This window comes from Amblyomma maculatum, chromosome 1 (genome assembly GCF_055883805.1).
Source record: "Amblyomma maculatum isolate TAMU_Amacu chromosome 1, ASM5588380v1, whole genome shotgun sequence".
Classification (NCBI taxonomy): domain Eukaryota; kingdom Metazoa; phylum Arthropoda; class Arachnida; order Ixodida; family Ixodidae; genus Amblyomma; species Amblyomma maculatum.
In genome coordinates, this window is record NC_139344.1 from 260,354,217 (window position 1) to 260,372,483 (window position 18,267).

Genomic DNA, 18,267 nt, shown 5'->3' on the forward strand with positions numbered 1-18,267 from the left:
AGAATGATTTACAACCAAACGGCGCCGGAGGGTCACCCCGAGCCCCCGGGCTGCCGGCTTGGCCGCCGCCCCCGGGTGCAGGCCCAGCCCCGGGGGGATCCAGCCCTGGGCGACTGCGTTCGCCTTCGCCGCTCAGGCCCCCAGTGGGGCTTCGCTCCAGCTCACCCCCGCGGCCACCACCGGCGGCGCCGGTGACGCCTTCACCGCGCTTGCGCGCTTCTACGGCCCCCGGAGCGCAGCTACCGACTGGCTTGTCGCCGCTCGGGATCCAAAACGTTCTACCACCCAAGAAGCCGGATGCTTTACCGTCGGTGGTCGTGCCACCACCTGTCGACGTCGCTGCACCGGAAGCTGATGCTATTCCACCATCGCTGAAACCGAACGCCTCGCTGTCTGCGGACGTAGCCCCACCAACTATGCCTCCAGCCGGACCGTCAGCTGTAGAAACTGCAGCGCGAGCACTGCCACAAGCAGAAAATCTGGCTGACGAGCCCCCACTGGTACCGCTAGAACCTATTGTAGCTCCAAACATTCCTAAAGTTCTACCACAGGAACCACCTGTACCCCTCGCACCTGCGGAAGGCGCCGGGGAAAAGGAGGGCTTCGCGAACGTCACGGCTCCGACAGTTGCCGGAAGAGCGGCGCCTTTCACCGCTGCTGCTGATGTCTCGGGTGCCTCTGCTGGGCCAAGAGAAGCTCCGAACGCCGTAGGCGGAGACGCGCTCATCCTGAACAAACTGAGTGAAATTCAAGATCTCCTGACGAGAAATGCTGCGGAAGCACCAGACGGTGCTCAGGGTGGCCTAAGCCTGAGAACCAGGAGCAACAAAGTGGCATTTTCAATAGCCGCCCAATCCTTGCCTTTCCTGCAGTCCGCCGCAGAAAGCCAACGACTGGGCGCTCAAGGTAGCGGGTCTCAGCGGAGTGGCAACGTAATGGATGCCCCATTTGGTTTTGGCTACACGCCCTCTTCACAGCCTGCACAGAATATCGCACGTTCTGAAGCAAGAGACGGACAGCCTCTGAGGTACGCGTACGCGCCTGTGTATACATCTTCCCTAGGAAACGCTGTTAAGCCACCCGTCATCGCGAGCAACGTTCCGCTGACGTTTGCATACGGGCCGGTGTTGTCATCCTTGGGTTCCAGTCAGCCCTCGGTACCACCTGAAAATCGCCAGGTGCCTTATGACCAAGCAGGAGCTACTCTAAATAATGCTGCTGGACGCAACTTGGCAAGGGACGTACCGCTAACGTTTGCGTATTCGCCCGCGACTTCCACAGGAAGACAAAGCAACGCATCAAACTTGCATCCGACCGGAAATGACATTCCGCTGACATTTGCCTATGCCCCAGCTATGTCGTTTGGACAGGAAGAGGGTAATAACCCCCAAGCGATGGCAGATGGCATTCCGCCGAGGTTCACTTCTGCCCAAGCTTCCTATCCTTTTGCAAGCAACCCTATGAACGAAACGAGGACAAATGAACTTCCCATAACTTTTGCATACACCTCTGCTTCGTCGGCGCCACACACTTCGGTGCCATTGTCTACCACCAGGCCGAGGCAGGCGCCACACCCACGTTACCGGTTTGCGTTCGGGCCCCCATTTTCGGACCCGCAGGACACGTCAGGAGACGCACATTACCGTTTGCCTCCGCGTGATGAGGCACCGGTGGTGCAGACACAGCAGACGGCATCTTTTCCGCCAACAACAGTAACGATCCCGACAGCACCAGATCCGCCACCTGCGCCTCAGCCGCAAAAAACTGCGCCCGAAAAGAAAAGTACCGCATCTGCTCAGACAGCCCCGATGTCGAGAGAAAAAGTGTATGTCGAAGAGATCACGGAGCACAACTCCAGCGAGGCAAGCTACAAGGAAAAGCGGCGCTTCATCAGAGACCGATGCTTCGGGCTTACCGATGAAGACGACGACGATGACAACGTTGATGAGGAAAGCGATGAGGAGGAGGAGGAGGAAGTGGAAGGTGAAGACGAAGACAGCGATTACAATGCGTCCAAGGAGCAAGCCATTCGCAACCGCCGACGAGTGTACAAGATCCGACCACCACCAAAGGCAAATAGGCGCAGGCGTGCGGCAACTGCTCCCATGGCAAGAAGACAGCCGGAGCCTTTTCCACCACCTGCTATGGGCATGTACCAAACGGCAGCACCGTTCTATATGCAGCCGGCTCAAATGCCTCCGGGGAATTTCTACCAGAACGGGCCTCCCATGGCAGCCATGTGCTCTCCAATGGAGGGCTACCAGCCCGCAGCCCCGATGATGCAGCCTACTTCAGCGGTGCCGCTATCCCAGATGGAGCAGCCTCAAACGTGGGCGAACCAGCAGCATTTGCCACAGCCAACTAGCGCGCCACCGCAGAACATTTACCCGGATGCTGGCGTTGTACGCACGGAAGAGCAGATAAAATTCGAATGCATCCCTGGCCCCTCAAGCCAAATGCAAGCTGACAACCGCACGATTATCTCGACGGGATCGGCCGCTGTGAGCAGGGCGCCTGCTCAACAACACGCTGCTCAGGGCGACGGTAGAGCTGCACAAGGCAAAAGCCAAGTCATTTCGCAGAAGCCGAGCATGGCAGCACCAAAGAGTGAAAGGCGGATGCAGCTGACGCCAAATGTAGCGCTGAAAATTTCTGGAGAAATGGAAGACGGCACTGTGATCGCCTCCCAAGGCGATAGAAAAAAGGAGGTTGAGATTAAGATTACAGAACAAGTCCTAATAGCAATGAAAGATGACGAAGAGTCTGATAGTGTGGCAGAAAACACAGTGGCAAGCTCTACTCACCTGCGAGTCGAAACTCCTGGCGTCGTCGCTGAAGCCACAAGTGAGGTTGAACTCGTGCAATACGGCACCGCCGTGTCTGACAAGCATAAGGGCGACAAATTCCCACCCAAAAAGGCTCACCGACATCGCCCCGAGAAGAAAGCCGGTTCTGAAAAAGGAACCTCATGTTGCAGGACACTGAGTCCCTGTTTTCAAACGACGTGCCATTCTAAGCCCGGAAATTCGGGTCAAGAACAACCTTCATTCTTCAGCTGGATCATGAACTCTTGCGCCATGAACGTACCTTCAGAGTCTTCGGAGAGTTCCTCGTCAGAGTCTTTTGAAGAGGCACACGAAATACCAGAGACACAGAAAAAAATGACAAAGGCACGTCTCGAACGGAAGCGCAATCGCGAGGTACGTCTCCAGCGACTAATCAGGCTAGAAAGGACGCTCAGAGAAAAGATGGCAAAGAATCCCGAGCTCCGTAAGATGCTCCCGGAAGAAGAGTTTTTGACCAAGGAAGATGCTGCGCGGATTCAAGCATGCCAGGAGCGTGAAGCAGCGGCCGTTGCGATTCAGCAGCGAGATGAGGCAGCTCAAACAGTTGATGCAGGGCAGGCCGACTTGAACACACTGCTGAAAATCGAAGCAGAGCTGAAGGCTGAGCTGGTGAAGCTGCAATGCATTCTCAAAGAGCCACCCTCAAGCAAGGCAATGGTTGAAGAGGGCTGCGAAAAACTTGAAAGGATTGGCGAGGCCACCCTTCTGGACCAGGCCATCTTCGAGACACCCAAAAAGGAGCGCGTCACGATGAGAGATTTCGCGGTCGATGTTCACTGCGAAGACTTCTATGAAATGCCACGTGCCCCTCCACCTTCACCAGAGTCTGGATGTCCGTCTTGGTTATCTCGGCCACAGGGTTTCGGCCAGGCGAAGGGAACGCAAGCCTCGTTGCTTATTGAAAGCAGTACCGACTCCGAAGAACAAGGACTTTATTTTGTTGGAAGCAGGAAGGTGAAGGACGGAGGGCTTGAAATTCTTTTATCCACACAACATAAGAAGAATTCGAATCGTGGAGACCATACGGTCACAACTACGCACCGAAGTTCCTCGTTGATCCGGTCGTACAACGAACGCAGTGCAAAACCGACACGTTCTCACACGTCACGACCGAAAAAGAAGAAGCAGAGGGAAGGCATTATACCACAAAGGGCTTCCGGACTAGAAAATCACCAACCTTTGTACAAACATAAGGCGTCGCAGACGGCAGAGACAAAGCCGAGAATGAAGCTTTCGCGCCGAAAAAACCTCAGGGCAAACACCTACAAGACCTACAGTGAGCTTAGTCTTTCTACCGAAGAGAGCAGCGATACTGCTAAATTCACATTTGCTCACAAGGCAAAGCCTAGTGTCTCAAGAAACAAGCGCAACTGTCACGATTCTTCTGAAAGTACAGAATCGTACCAAGAGTCTCGGCTCAATTCAGCCTATCCTCGCCTTTCTTCCGTGAAGATCACCACTCAACCTTCGGCTCGTGTCCACATCTTCAACAAAGAATCAAAAAGAAGACCAGCTCTGGCTCCCGCTTCAAGCAAACCTTCAACCCACATTCTGTCTACCAGGGCTACTACCAGAACGTCTACCAGGGCAGCCACGACCATAAGCTCAACGTCGAATGCTTCACCACTGACTTACAGAAAGCGCAGCCACTCTGCGATGCCCACACCTCCATGTATCTACTATGAAAATGCAAGGACGTCTCGTTCTGCCTCTCCCCGACAGCGACAGGGACCTTGCACCTGGGAGCAGCTCTACGATAGGCGAGCACGTACGTACGAGTCGATGAAAAGCAATCCATCACGCAGCACAATTTTGCTTATAAACACTGCTCAGATCGCATCCGAGCAGCCGGCGGTAGCTTTCGCAAGGAACTCGAAAGACACTCGTCACGTTCCCCTCGAACCTCACTTGCTGGAGCGTGAAATTATCGACTCCAGTGAAAAGCAGAAGCTGGATCAACCAATGCAGTGGTACAAGATGAACAGCTTCCGAGCTCGCCGCGGAAATTCAGGACAAGACAACAGACAACGAGAGACCAAACAGTTGAAAGAGAAGATCCTAATCTGCCATCAACAGAACAATGACACGGGACAGGGGGATCTAACAGCAGCGTTCGCTTCGAGGCTGGCTGAGTTACCTGAGCAGCACACCGCCGGAGTAGCATACCCACCGCTTTTCGCACCGGAGCAGCCAGCTGAGCTTCGTCCACCTGAATTCGCCAGAATAAATAAAGCCCCGGAGCCACCTGCACTTTGCGTACTCAAAGATCAGGAGAAGAGCGATTCACAAGAGAAGCAAACGGGAACAGTTAGCTCCGCCACGATGTCACGTGCGACTTGGAAGTCAAGCTACGGAACACCTGCACAGAGCATTCCTTCCCATTCCTTCCAAAGATCGAGAGAACCACGCGTCAAACGAGTTCACGAGCCCGAGATGCGTCGCGGCCACACAGAAGCTGTCGTCTACTTCCTTTTGTTGATGGCTGCCCTAGTTTGTCTTCTGGCGGTTGTGGATCTTTTTGCAAGCAAGGGTACACGTGCAGGCAATGAGGCTACCATAAATCAAACTGTTGCAGTGACACTATCCACACGTAAGCTAGTTCCAGCACTACAACGCCCTCTACGAGGTCTTTCGCCCTGTCATGACTTTTACAGTTCTGCATGTTTCAAGCCGACTACGCGAATCGCCACCGACGTAGCTGTGGTTAAACACTTCGAGGAGGTCCTTCTACAGCAGCATGATTCTCCACTGAGAACACTCTTGGAAGAATGCGTGAACGCTTCGCACAGGCCAGATGCTTGGGCTCAGTTCCGGCAGCTGCTTGCCACAGTCTCTCTTGAAGGTTGGCCCTTTAGCAGAAACGCACCAGCGAGGCCTCCAGCAGCAGTGTGGGAAGCCGCAGCGCACCTACTGCGGCTGCTGAACCTACCAGCATTAGCTTCGCTTTCTGTGTGGGACCACCCTGAGCACCAGGGAAAGTTCATCGTAGCCCTGGAGCGACCCCGCCTGCTCATCAACTCTAGTGCGGCTTCTCACAACTGGAGCGTCTTGTGGCACACGAGGGCCGCGGGAGCAGTGTTGTCCGCCTTTGGCTTGGAGGACACTGATGCTGCGCCCGAGGTCACGGCTCTTGAGCGGCGTCTGGCACAGTTGGCGGAACCACCTTCCACCGGGTCGTCGGGCCATGTTGAGCGCATGGCTGCGCTGTTCCGCTTCAGGCACTTCATAGCGCAGGCCCTTCACCGCCTCGTGCACGTGACGGACTCCACGGAGATTTGGCTGCGCGAGCCATCTTTTGTGCAGGGGCTGCTACTCCTGCTGGACGAGTCCTCCCCGCGTGTGCCGCTCAACTACCTCGGCTTCCGGGTGCTGGTGCGCGTTGCGCCCTTCCTGCCCGCGGTGCCCGGTGATGTGGGATCCCTGCTGGCGCTGCACTTGGCTCAGGGTCGACCCCTCGTGTTGGACACAGCCCACGCCTGTCTGCGGCTAGCCATGCAGGCCCAGCCGCACCTCGCTCTTCTGGCTGTGTACAGGGGTGGCCGCCAACTCTTTGATCGGCTGTGGCGGCTTGACTTCGCTGGCCGTCTGCGGACAGCCGTCGAGGCGCGCCTGCTACGTTCGACAGGCTTGCTGGACGCGGCCACTCGCACCCAAGCACTGCGGCGGTTACGACGGCTCGACGTGCGCATCTTCTTCCCGGACTGGGTTCGTACTCCGCCCAGTGAAGAGCCGCTGTCGAGCAGCGGCCTCGGAGCCTTTGTCGAGGCCAACTCGCGCATGACCGCGCTTCGCCAGGCTGTGCGGCCACCAGCCCGCTGGTTGGGCTCACCTTTGGACGGCCACTGCTCGCGGGGTTCGCGGAGCCTTTACATCCCAGCGTCGTTTGCTGAGCCTTCGCTGGCGCGGCTGAGTGCGCGCGCCAGTGCCTGTCTACTGCGGGAACTGCTCCTGGATACGCCATCATCACTTTTCCAGCATTGCTTTCCTTCTACTGAAGTGTTCATCGACGCCGCAGCCCTACCCGTAGCCTGGGAGCTATTCCAAGCGACCCGCTATAACACTTCTGGGAGCAACTCAGCAGGCGACCTCTTTTTCACTCATTTCTCGGCTGACCTCTGTCAGTGGCGCAGCCGTGTCATTCTTCCGCTGAGCAGCTCGTCTGAATTCCGAAGCACATTTAACTGTAGCCAAAACGACGCAATGGCCAAGCTCGAGACGTGTGCCGTGTGGGGATCTTGACTACAACGTGCTGGAAGCCCAGTGTCGCGGCGTTGCTTGAAGCAGTGCAGTTGTAGTGAGGGGATCTGTTGACCTTCGCTAATAAAGCTGCTTTGTTAGAGTTTAGACTCCTGTCTATTCTCAAATTAACCATCCTAAAATGCCACTCGAGATATTGCGTTGGTTGCTGGGTTGCAATCTGGGGCTAAGCTTTGGTATGCCGAAGCATCTTGACACCTAAACGCTCGATGAGACCGATAAGGTCCATTGGTGAAACTGGGTAGTATGAGCGTTGGGTGATTAAATTTGCATCGTGGTAAAGCGCACAGCTATTTGCCGAAAGTATAGAACTCAATGATTTCGCTTCTTAACCACGCTGTGGACCTCTTGTTGCACATATAAAGGCATAAGCTTCAGTGGAGGCGAGGACGAGAGTTCTCCCACTTTCAGAAGATTTTTAAAGTTGACGATGCTTGACGCCACAGGAAGAAACCCCCTTTGGGTTCTACGCTTTTGCTTCAGTGAAAGCTGGAAAGCATGCAACACAACGATAGCTTTGAATAAGAATATTTCAAAGGTAACCCTTCCAGGCATAGCACAGCGCCAAATGCACCTAAGGACGCTCGCTCGATTGCTCTTTCCGACAACTGTACATGAGGGTCTGCAAGATTTTTCCATAAACACGGTAAGCATGTAGATATGAGGCTACCTAAAATTATCCCTACCGCTGTTACGCCTGATAGTTTTTGCTACTGCAGTTCACGAGTTTGCTTTAATGACCGCGAGCGCCGCCACTATACGTAAATGTCCGAATTTTGACCAATTAGAACCACCGTTTCTTATACATGGGCCCTATGGGAAGTTTCGCAACTGTTAATATGAAAGAGCGGGGATTAACCGTATGTCATACGGCGTTCCGGGTGTGGTGGTGAATGAAATACGTTGAGCGCGACTGCTGCTCGTGTTATTTTTAAGCCCCTCGGATTTTCCGAGCGCACTTCATGATGATGATAATGGTGATGGTGGCACACCAGTTGTATCGGGTGGGTCATGAGGCGTACTGCATGACGAAGCCAGAAAAAAAAAAATATATATATATATATATATATATATATATATATATATATATATATATATATATATATATATGTATATTATATATATTTTTTTATATTACTGTCTGTTCGTTGCAACGATGGCATAACACAAGTGGCGAAGGCAAGGTTATCAAAACCGCCGCAACGTGTCCGAGCGCAACCAGTGCGCCAGGCAGAGTCATCGTCTCGAGCAACGCACGCTTTTCGCAAGTCTGTCCGAATCCAAGCGCATCCGCCATTGAAATAGTGATCACAACAGGCCACACGACATTGCTGCCAAATTAGTGGTTTTCGTGCTAAATTTACCGGGTTCCTACTCTGTTTAGCGGACAAAGTTGTTTAATGGTGGGAGGCGGGATTTTTGCCAGTTTTTAAGTCCGGTTGACGTTTTTATTGGCGGTTTTCGTGATCGTTCAATTTTTTTTTATACTTGTGCAACGTTTTTCAAATTATATTAATTTATATAAGTCTGTGAACGTATGACGTCACCGAGATCTCAAGGCGGCATATATTCGAACATGCCTAAATACGCCTTAATTTATGCGGCATTTTTTCAATGCAGTCCTTGAACCTGCTGATGCAGGACATGCGATCGGGCGGACTGGGACCTGCTACACGTATGTGCCGAAGTTTAGGAAAGATGCAGGACCTTAAACTTTGAGAAAAATTTGCTGCCATTCAATTGCATGGAAGGTCCCCATTTTCGACGACTGGAACAAATATGGGAAAACAGGTGCATTCTGAAATGAAGTGGACTAGTACAGGGGTTCTTTCGACAAAAATCCCTTCTTCGAGCTGACTGAGTTTGCCTTTCCACGCTGACGTTGCAGTCGTGAAACACAGAGTTTGGACGCATGCTCCGCCAACTATAAACCTTACCAACTTCAAACAGAGTAACCTAATGTGAACAGAGATGACGAAACCGATTTTAACTATTCGAGATGCACTTCAAGGTGGAGTAAATGCCGCTGCAACATACGAACTGCTCTAAAATTTAATCCAAACGATCAACAGGTTATGAATGCGTACGTTTGCAGCAGTGCTAGAATCCCGCCCAGAACTGGCGGTATCGGACAATCACCCGCAAAGTGCACGGCAAACCAAGATGAGGCAGACGACATTTTGTTTTTTTTTTGTTGTTTTTTTTTGCGAGTGAAAGTGCCAGCAGCCAACAGTTAGTAGAGAAAAAGAGACATAAGTGGGTAGGCGGGATGTTTCTTATAGTGAAAACGTGCGTAGCCCGAACTTCCTAGATAAAAATAAGAGAGCAAAAGGTGTTTTCTAATATATGTTTGAAACATTTGCTATATGTTTAGATGCCAAATAACTAATTAAATAAGTGTAAATGAGATTTTTAATGAAAATATTGAACTTGGCATTTTTTAACGGGTTTTGGGGCTTCCAGTTGTGGGTTTTCTATTTTTGAATTGGCAACCCTGATTGAAGGCACCAGCGGCCACACATTAGCGTCACAGATGCCGTCATTGTCGCCGATTGCACACAACCATCCGTACGATCAGCACTGCGTTTTGAAGTCTCCGTCTGCCCTCGTTAACTTCACGCAGTTTCTTTCGCACCCACGGAGCCCATATCTCTACCGCACACGCGTATTGTAAGGAGGCACAGACGCACGCGATGGAGCAGAGACAGCGGAGAGCATCTGCTTTTCGGTTGGTGTGCGAGTCATAGCGAGGCGGCAGAAAGCAGGTAGAGCGTATTTTCGAACTTTAAACTGTGAATGCACACCAGTGTGGCGTGTCAACTGAAAGAGTTATAAACGGCAAATATGGCTTTAAAACACCTCAGGATGCTGTACCTAAAGGGTAAGAAACGCTCTGCTAGATATTGTAAAGCTTTTGCTAGGCGTATTTTGTGACTTTGAATGGTACAGCGCACTAACGTGAACGCGTTTTAAACGGGAATGACGAAAAGATACACCGGCGCGCGGCTTTCTTTTTCTTTTTTTTTGTAGCGAAGGCTACATTAGACTAGTCAGCGGCGCATTTCCGGTAAGCGTCCCTAGTAACTACTGCGCATGCGCCGTAATTATGGCAACTAGTTGTTCCGATTTATTTTTAACCCGCCAAAGGACGAGACACAGGAAAGAAGAGGACAGGACAAGGCTGGACTAGCAACTGAATGTTTATTGAACGAAAGAAAACAACGACGACTCGTTCCGAGAAGCACGCGCACAACCCAACCGGTGAAATGGCAGGAAATTGAGAAGAAGATGAAGAAGAAGGTTCAAAGTCAATTCAAAGTCAAGGCCTAACTAACGACTTTTCTAATAAAGCGAATTCCTTACAATAAAGGCTAACCGATGCCTTAGCCACACACTTGTCCTCAGCCTTAGCAATGTAATATGCCTCAACCGACTCTCGACAGAATTGTTTACCATTGCTGTAAGCTACACCCGTATTACTGAAATCAGGCGTACAAAGAGACGGGTCATCCTCCGATTTACCCTCCCGGGATTGCACCTGTAGTGCCAGATTAGAATTCGCCTTCCCTCCCAGAGAATTAGAGTGCTCCGTCAGGCGCACATTTAGACATCTGCCTGTCTGTCCGTAGTAGCACCGGCCACAATTGAGCGGAATGCGATAAACCACATTCTTTCTGCAGGTGGTGAACCTTTTCTTATGTGACACTGCACAACGAAAACTATCACGAGCTACATTGTCGAGCCCCTTTCTAACTGTGGCGCACAAGCCTCCTATCTTGTTTCTCGCTGTAAATACAACGTCAGCGTCGTACCTTGCCGCCAGTTTCTTGAGTCGGTGTGAAACGCCATGGAGGTCAGGTATGGCAGCCGCCTTCTTTCGCCGCGTCGCCACACCAACATCAACCTGCCCCGTTTTGCTCTTCCTCGAACGTAAAACACGTTCTGACAGACGAGCGAGATGAACAGTTGGAAAGCCTGCCGTTAACACGTTCGAGGAAGAGCAAAACGGGGCAGGTTGATGTTGGTGTGGCGACGCGGCGAAAGAAGGCGGCTGCCATACCTGACCTCCATGGCGTTTCACACCGACTCAAGAAACTGGCGGCAAGGTACGACGCTGACGTTGTATTTACAGCGAGAAACAAGATAGGAGGCTTGTGCGCCACAGTTAGAAAGGGGCTCGACAATGTAGCTCGTGATAGTTTTCGTTGTGCAGTGTCACATAAGAAAAGGTTCACCACCTGCAGAAAGAATGTGGTTTATCGCATTCCGCTCAATTGTGGCCGGTGCTACTACGGACAGACAGGCAGATGTCTAAATGTGCGCCTGACGGAGCACTCTAATTCTCTGGGAGGGAAGGCGAATTCTAATCTGGCACTACAGGTGCAATCCCGGGAGGGTAAATCGGAGGATGACCCGTCTCTTTGTACGCCTGATTTCAGTAATACGGGTGTAGCTTACAGCAATGGTAAACAATTCTGTCGAGAGTCGGTTGAGGCATATTACATTGCTAAGGCTGAGGACAAGTGTGTGGCTAAGGCATCGGTTAGCCTTTATTGTAAGGAATTCGCTTTATTAGAAAAGTCGTTAGTTAGGCCTTGACTTTGAATTGACTTTGAACCTTCTTCTTCATCTTCTTCTCAATTTCCTGCCATTTCACCGGTTGGGTTGTGCGCGTGCTTCTCGGAACGAGTCGTCGTTGTTTTCTTTCGTTCAATAAACATTCAGTTGCTAGTCCAGCCTTGTCCTGTCCTCTTCTTTCCTGTGTCTCGTCCTTTGGCTGGTTAAAAATGAACCATTACCAACTAAATGAACCCTTACCAACCCTTACGATAGAGTTCCGAGCTGGTCCGTCGATATTGACTCAACGTCCAGTGAATCCGCCCGTGTAGCCGCACATGGATGTTTCTAAGTCGATAGAATATCTGTTCAAGGGCCTTCGAAATGTCCGTGTGACCAGAGTATTAGAAGAAGAGTACGTTGACGTCAAAGTGCCCCGAAGATGAAGAGGACGAAGTGTTTGGGATACGATGAATATTCGGTATTTTTTTTTTAAACGACGTGATAAAATTTCTGGCAGAATCAGCTCTCACTGCACTTGCTTTCTGTAGCATTCCCAATCTCATCCTTTTCGGAATGGCTCGTTTTCAGCGCTAGTAATACACATATTTCTATAACCGTTTCATGCAATGATTCTTTGCGCCCATGTGCTGTGCGTTTTTAGTGCACGTTAAAGAACCCCAGGTGGTCGAAATTTCCAGAGTCCTCCACTACGGCGCCTCTCATAGCCTGAGTCTCTTTGCGACGTTAAACCCCAAAACCAAACCAAACCAATTCCTTGCTTTCTACCGCTGACTACCAACATCTCATACCAGGGAAGGTTCATGCACGTAAATGATGGCAGTGTGATGCAGCGCTGACTCATGTGATGCAGGATCCGATCTTTATTTTAGTAGATGCGGGTTCAGTCCCAGAAACCTTTGCGAAGCTTGTGGAGAGATCGAAACAATGGATCATTTCTTACTCGCTTGCTTTAGGTTTTCGCTTCAGAGAAGGATAGACTCTAGAAATCCCCATTACGCAGATGGGATTTACTTTGTCGGTTCCGCTTCTGTGTTGAGTGCGAACGGTTTTGCGTTGCCTCAAATTTCTGAATATATATATATATACGCACACAACTATACGTAACAGCTACCCGCAGATTCCCTTTCTAATTGTATCAAGAACTTTAAAGACTTGACTAAGTATTTTTATTTTCATTCAATTCTACGGCCTTGATTCGTGCATTTACTTTCTCTCTTTAGCTATTGGTATATTACAGCAAGAATCAGCTTTCAACCACTTTATTCAGTACTTTTGGCTCTCCTCGCTGAACGCTGGTCAATCCCCTGTCGTGGGTACGTGCTATAAGTTAAGGGACGACAACAACGATGAACTGTTTTTTACCGAATTCAATGGGCTCTAAACCGTTGCAGACTTGTCGTTTACTAAGTCACCTACAGGAAGCGCTTCGACATATAATGCATGGTGAAGCGCTCTTGACTGCGATACAGGCTTCACAAAGGCTTATTTGGACATGAACGTAGCTTGGAACTCTAATTTCAGGTGCAAGTTTGGTCTCGTACTTTTATAATCAGGACCTGCATGCTCTGCCCTCGTATGTGTGGCCATGTGCTGTCAGAGCGCTCCTTGGCTTACCACAGCTGCTAACCCCAGCTAAGTTACGCTCATCCGTCAGCGTATGGTTAAATCATTGCTTCACGTCCACTTCTCATTCGGTTTCACAGGCGCGGCTCTTGCACCGAAAGCGCGCGGGATAACGCTCCCTCCCTAAAGTGCCGCATACTGTGCAGCGCGTCGCCTCAACCCGGTTTGCTGGCGCACGTGCCCGCGTCCACGGCGCATCGGACGGCGGCTCGGTTCTGCGAAATGAGCAACGGCAGTTCACCGCATTGGCGCCGGAATGTGCCAACGCAGGGGAAAAGAGAAGAAAAAGAAAACTCGCTCTTCCTGCAGAAGAAGAAGATAGCATTGTCACTGGGTGGGACAGGGTTTAAAAATAAAACGACAAGTTTGTCAGCCCACAATGTACACCGACAGCCTTTCGAATCATTTCCCCGTTACGAATATTCTGCCCTTTTCTTTTTTTTAATTTGTTCTTACCTCCCCAACACTACGCAACGCACGACCAGCTCAAATATCTGCCCTGATACAGTGCTCTCTCCTGCACAATCCATTCGAGATGTTCTCAACAGGGCTGGGATAGGAGCATTGCGATAAGGATTCGCGTTACAAGAGCACGAAAATTGTTGTTGCGGCAGCCGAGATCACGCCTCAATCCGCAATACTGCACTCAAACGCCACAATAAAGCTTCATTCTCTCGTCGCAGGCTTGCGAGGTTGTTCTGTATAACCAGAGACGCACCGAAAAACTGCACATCGCGAGCTAGTTTTGTTGTTTGCGAACCAGTCATCGTTTCCAACCATAAGTGGCGTGGTAGATTGGACGCTAACCATTGTCATTGTTTGCTGGGTATATAAAACAGACCACCTCTCGTGCTAAGCCCTGTTGTTCTGACGCGCAGGACCCAACAAGTCCGTATTTTCGGAGCTCTGCCCAGGCGATGCTTCATGGATCCAGCGCACGTTGGTGTATAAAGTCGCGGATGCAGGTTTGGGCGTCTACCTTTCGCGGGATCCACGAAGAAGTGAAAGTTAGATGATGTAACACAGGCCATTTATCGAGGTAGAAGAAGAAGAAGGTATACACACATCTGTCTGGAGCGCTCAAACTTTGCATTAGTTGAGTTATTTGCGACTCTTCTAGAACTGGAAACATCGCCTTGCCGCTCAAACACATTTGCATGAACAACGGTTTATTTTTCATTTTTCAAATAGGTACATCCAGCCCAGCAGGCTACGACAAATACACCGAACACAGAAAGGCTTGTGAGCGCTGTAGACAAGTATGTGGCCGTCTGTACATTCTTTCACAATATCTTCGCTCACTTTAAGACAGGGAAGAAATCTAGGATGGGAGGAAACGTGCAGCGATTCAATTTAAATTCTGTTTATTTAGCGGATTTGTTGCAAGGGTTGTGCAGGTTAAATAAAGCAACTTGTGCACTTGGAGACAGCGTATCGTTTCAACGCGCGTAATCCAGCCAAGTTCCTTCCAATGCGTTCGTCCCGGAAGTGATTAAATATCACTAATTGTCGAGACACACTGAAAGGTAGCTTTCTGCCTCTTTATTGTTCAGCGCGCCTCTTTTACTTGCTTCGTGAGAAAGCGGACGACGATATCAGCAGAATTTCCCGCGTCATTCATTGCCAGCAGGTAACGCCTAAACTGCTGCCCGCAGCCGAGCGTCGGAACAGCGCTGCGGAGCGCATGCCGCAGGGACGCCTTCTGCAGGCGGCTCGCCTGTTCGGGTCGGGCTTTTTTTTTTTTTTTTTTTTTTTTTGCGTTCGTGCTCTATAGCGCACAGTGGTCGGATAGAACAAGTGCAACGTCGCGTTACAAACGTGCCGCAGCAAATCTGCCTCAAACGTGGGGAACGGGCATCAGCAGCCGGGCGCTGGAAAATGAAAGTCGGTAAGCGGCCGGCCTCGGCCAGTTAATCGAGTCGGGCCTCCGATGACTGACAGTCGACGATTGAGAGGCTCCGTCGAAGAGTGGCAGCCGAGTGGGCACCCAGCTCCTCTCGAGGAAGTCCGCCGATCCAGGCCAGCGGGGAATGCCTCCGTGTGCGGGCGCGCCGGGGCAGCCTACCGCACCTCGTGCATTTCATCTGGCCGCCCGGCTCCTGTAATAAGATTCCTCGGCAGCGCGTTAAAAGTACATGGAATGCAGGGGCGCAACGAGTGGACGGCAAACGGCAAGCGACCGCGTGGACGCGTTGGGTTGAACGACCGCATAAGGGCGCCAACACACGCGGTCGAACAAACAGCGGCCCACCGAAGTCGGGGCTGCGTATAAGCTCCCTGAAACAAGTCGAGTGGAGTCGAACACGCCAGAGCTTCCTCTGTGCGCCGAGCAGGTCCCAGAGATCCGCTGTCCAGTTGTTGCACTGCGACCCACTGTCCGTGTTTGCGCTTCTGCCGCGGATGCCTGTCACTCGTACAAACTGTTACAAACCACACGGCTTAGCTGAGCTCTGTGCTTACCGGTGAGGGTCTAGCGCATGCGCCGATCAGAGAACCATGACATCCCAATAGGTGACGCTGCCCTCTTTCAACGGTCTCAGGATTCTGTGCCGCCATCGGGGTGAGCGTTAACAGCCTATGGAATCGATAGCATTTGCAATCTCAGTGCAATTTGGTTGTCGTCGTTCTTGGGTTGGCGGATATGATCTGCCCAGAGTCTTGGAATGTTCGGCTCAAAAGTACATCACAGGAGCTATAAGTGTCGTTATTTAAAATTAATAGAAAATATTTATGAGTGATAACATACGCCTTAGTCAACAGTTACGAAGAAGACCGATGATAGTATAATAACTGAATAGAGCATAGTTTGGGACTGCAGTCACCTCGAAGGCTTTTATGGGACGCGTGGTCAGTGTGTGCAAGTACCGCTTGTCATGTAAAGCGAAAGCTCGGCATCCCGGCAAAAATAGCCCTGTGCATTCGGACTCGACCAACGTTACTAGTCGGGTCGACTTCGCCTGTTGAGTGAAAAACCGGTTGTCGGGATATGCAATCGGGTCGAGTGAGTAAGCGGTGGAGCGAGTCAAATAAACTCACGTGCAGGGGATTAACTCGCTTTTTTGTCTAAAAACATATGTAGACGCTGCTGACCCAGGGAGACGAGTTATGGTGAACTCTGGGAAGAAGAAGCTTCCGGCGCGCCTAGGACTGACCGCAAAATTGAATGTTTTCTAGCCCTCATAAAAAAAAAAAAGTATTGTTTTCGATTGCAAATGGTAGATGAATCAAAAACTAACCGGAAGCCCGTAAGCTTGCAGAGTAAGTGCAAATCTTGAGGATAGGCGCCGGTACTATATACTTTGCCGCTAGAAGCGAATTCATGCATAGGCGCTAACGGGGGCGAGTCGGGGTTTTCCACCCGGTGCATACAAGTCCAAGTACACATGTTTTATAAAAAGCCATTGTATCGTGCGACTAGTGTCCCAGTAAATGTGTGCGATATTATAGATGCTTAGATTAAGAGCGATAAACGAGTAGCAAAGAGCATGTATACGCATGGCCTCTAGGAGTAGCATTCCTGACCGCCCAGTTAAGGGCTCTGGAAAGTTGCATTCCCATCGCACCCACCAATCTCAAAGGAGCAGCAGCCCGAGTTGGCAGCTCCTGCCATGTCATATGGTGTCTCATTACGTCGCTCAACCCAGTCAGCGCCCAGTCATGTCACCGGCTAACTACCAACCGTCAAGGCCATGCCCTATATATTTTTGCGCGCAACGCCGACACCTCCGGATTTTCAGCTGAAAGGGGCTTTAATGCTATCTCGTTAAGAAAGAGACGAAAGTAGACAGACACTAAAGAAACAATGTCCTGTGAAAGGTTCTTTCGGAGCCTGCATTGCTTTTTGATTTCAGTCGAAATGGCGCAAAGTGCCCAGGCAGTGTTCATTAGGCAAAATTGTTTTGAAGCGGAAGCTTCACTACTCTAGCCAACTCGAGCCTTCAGCGTCAGTGTCGGTGGGTGCCTGCAAGAGCGCCAACTCCGGCCTCTCCTTTCAAGCGGAAGGGTGACATAAGAATCAACCTGCCATAACATCTGAATTCACGTTACCCCTATGCCACGGGCAGGAGCTGCCAACTCGAGTCGCTCCTTTCATTTAGGAGGGTGATATCAGAATCAGCCTGCCAGAACCCTTTGCATTCACGTTAGCTGTATAGGACTCGGAGGCACGTCCATTTCGGCCTGGTTAAAGCGGGACTTTATATGGCTATTAGCTTACGCTCTCGCGTGATACCCTGAAAGGATGAGCTTAAGTGTCCCCAATAATGTAGAGTCCTACACTGGTAGGACGTGATAGGGAAATAATTTACCAGGCAAAAGAAGCTTTCGCATCCATCCAGGTTTAACCAGAACTAAACCACAATTAATTTTGTTTTCTTCTAACACTCTGAGAGGTAATTATTCTTGCAATATCGTACGCTTGCGATGACCATGATGTCAGTACACCCGAGACAACAACCCGGACATTGGTCGCGCAGGAAAAGTTTTTTTTCCCTGCCGGGTGGCGAAAATGCCTGCAGACAAAAAGGAACAGATATTCTTGTAGAAGTCAGTACATACCTATTCGGGCTACAGTGCATTATGGCTAGGGATTTATTTACCAGTAGCGAAATGCTGTAACACAGCCTAAACGAAAACAGTTAAGTCCACGTTAGCTAAAAAACGTGAAAATAATAATGAAGATGGCGGCTTTGCAGAGTAAAGAAATATCGAAAGTTAATAGAATCTTGTGCTTCAAACACGAAACTCACACAGCTTTTGTGAAAAGGAAAAGCAGGACCACCTTCGGCGCAATGCCGCAATGACCTATGCAGCAACGTTTGCGGATTTCGCGCAAGTTTTGGAGGACGACGTCGAGATGCATTATCGGAAGGTGGCATCGCCAGCGCATTACTATTGTTCTCCGTGGCACGGGGCCCGCGCAGGTGGGCGTGACCAGTATGATCTCGCAGCTCGCGGTCAC

At 50.7% G+C, this 18,267-nt stretch overlaps 1 protein-coding gene across 1 annotated transcript in view; it reads left to right on the plus strand.

Annotated features, from left to right (window-relative positions):
* Positions 1-1,808: 1,808 nt before the first annotated feature.
* Positions 1,809-18,267, plus strand: part of LOC146206359 (uncharacterized) — a 36,098-nt gene continuing 19,639 nt past the window's right edge. Inside the window, exons 1-4 of the mRNA XM_084608924.1 lie at positions 1,809-3,678; positions 4,299-4,518; positions 5,501-6,869; positions 8,724-8,778. Of these exons, the coding sequence (XP_084465050.1) occupies positions 1,809-3,678; positions 4,299-4,518; positions 5,501-6,869; positions 8,724-8,778 (3,514 nt within the window). The remainder of the gene's footprint in view (positions 3,679-4,298; positions 4,519-5,500; positions 6,870-8,723; positions 8,779-18,267) is intronic.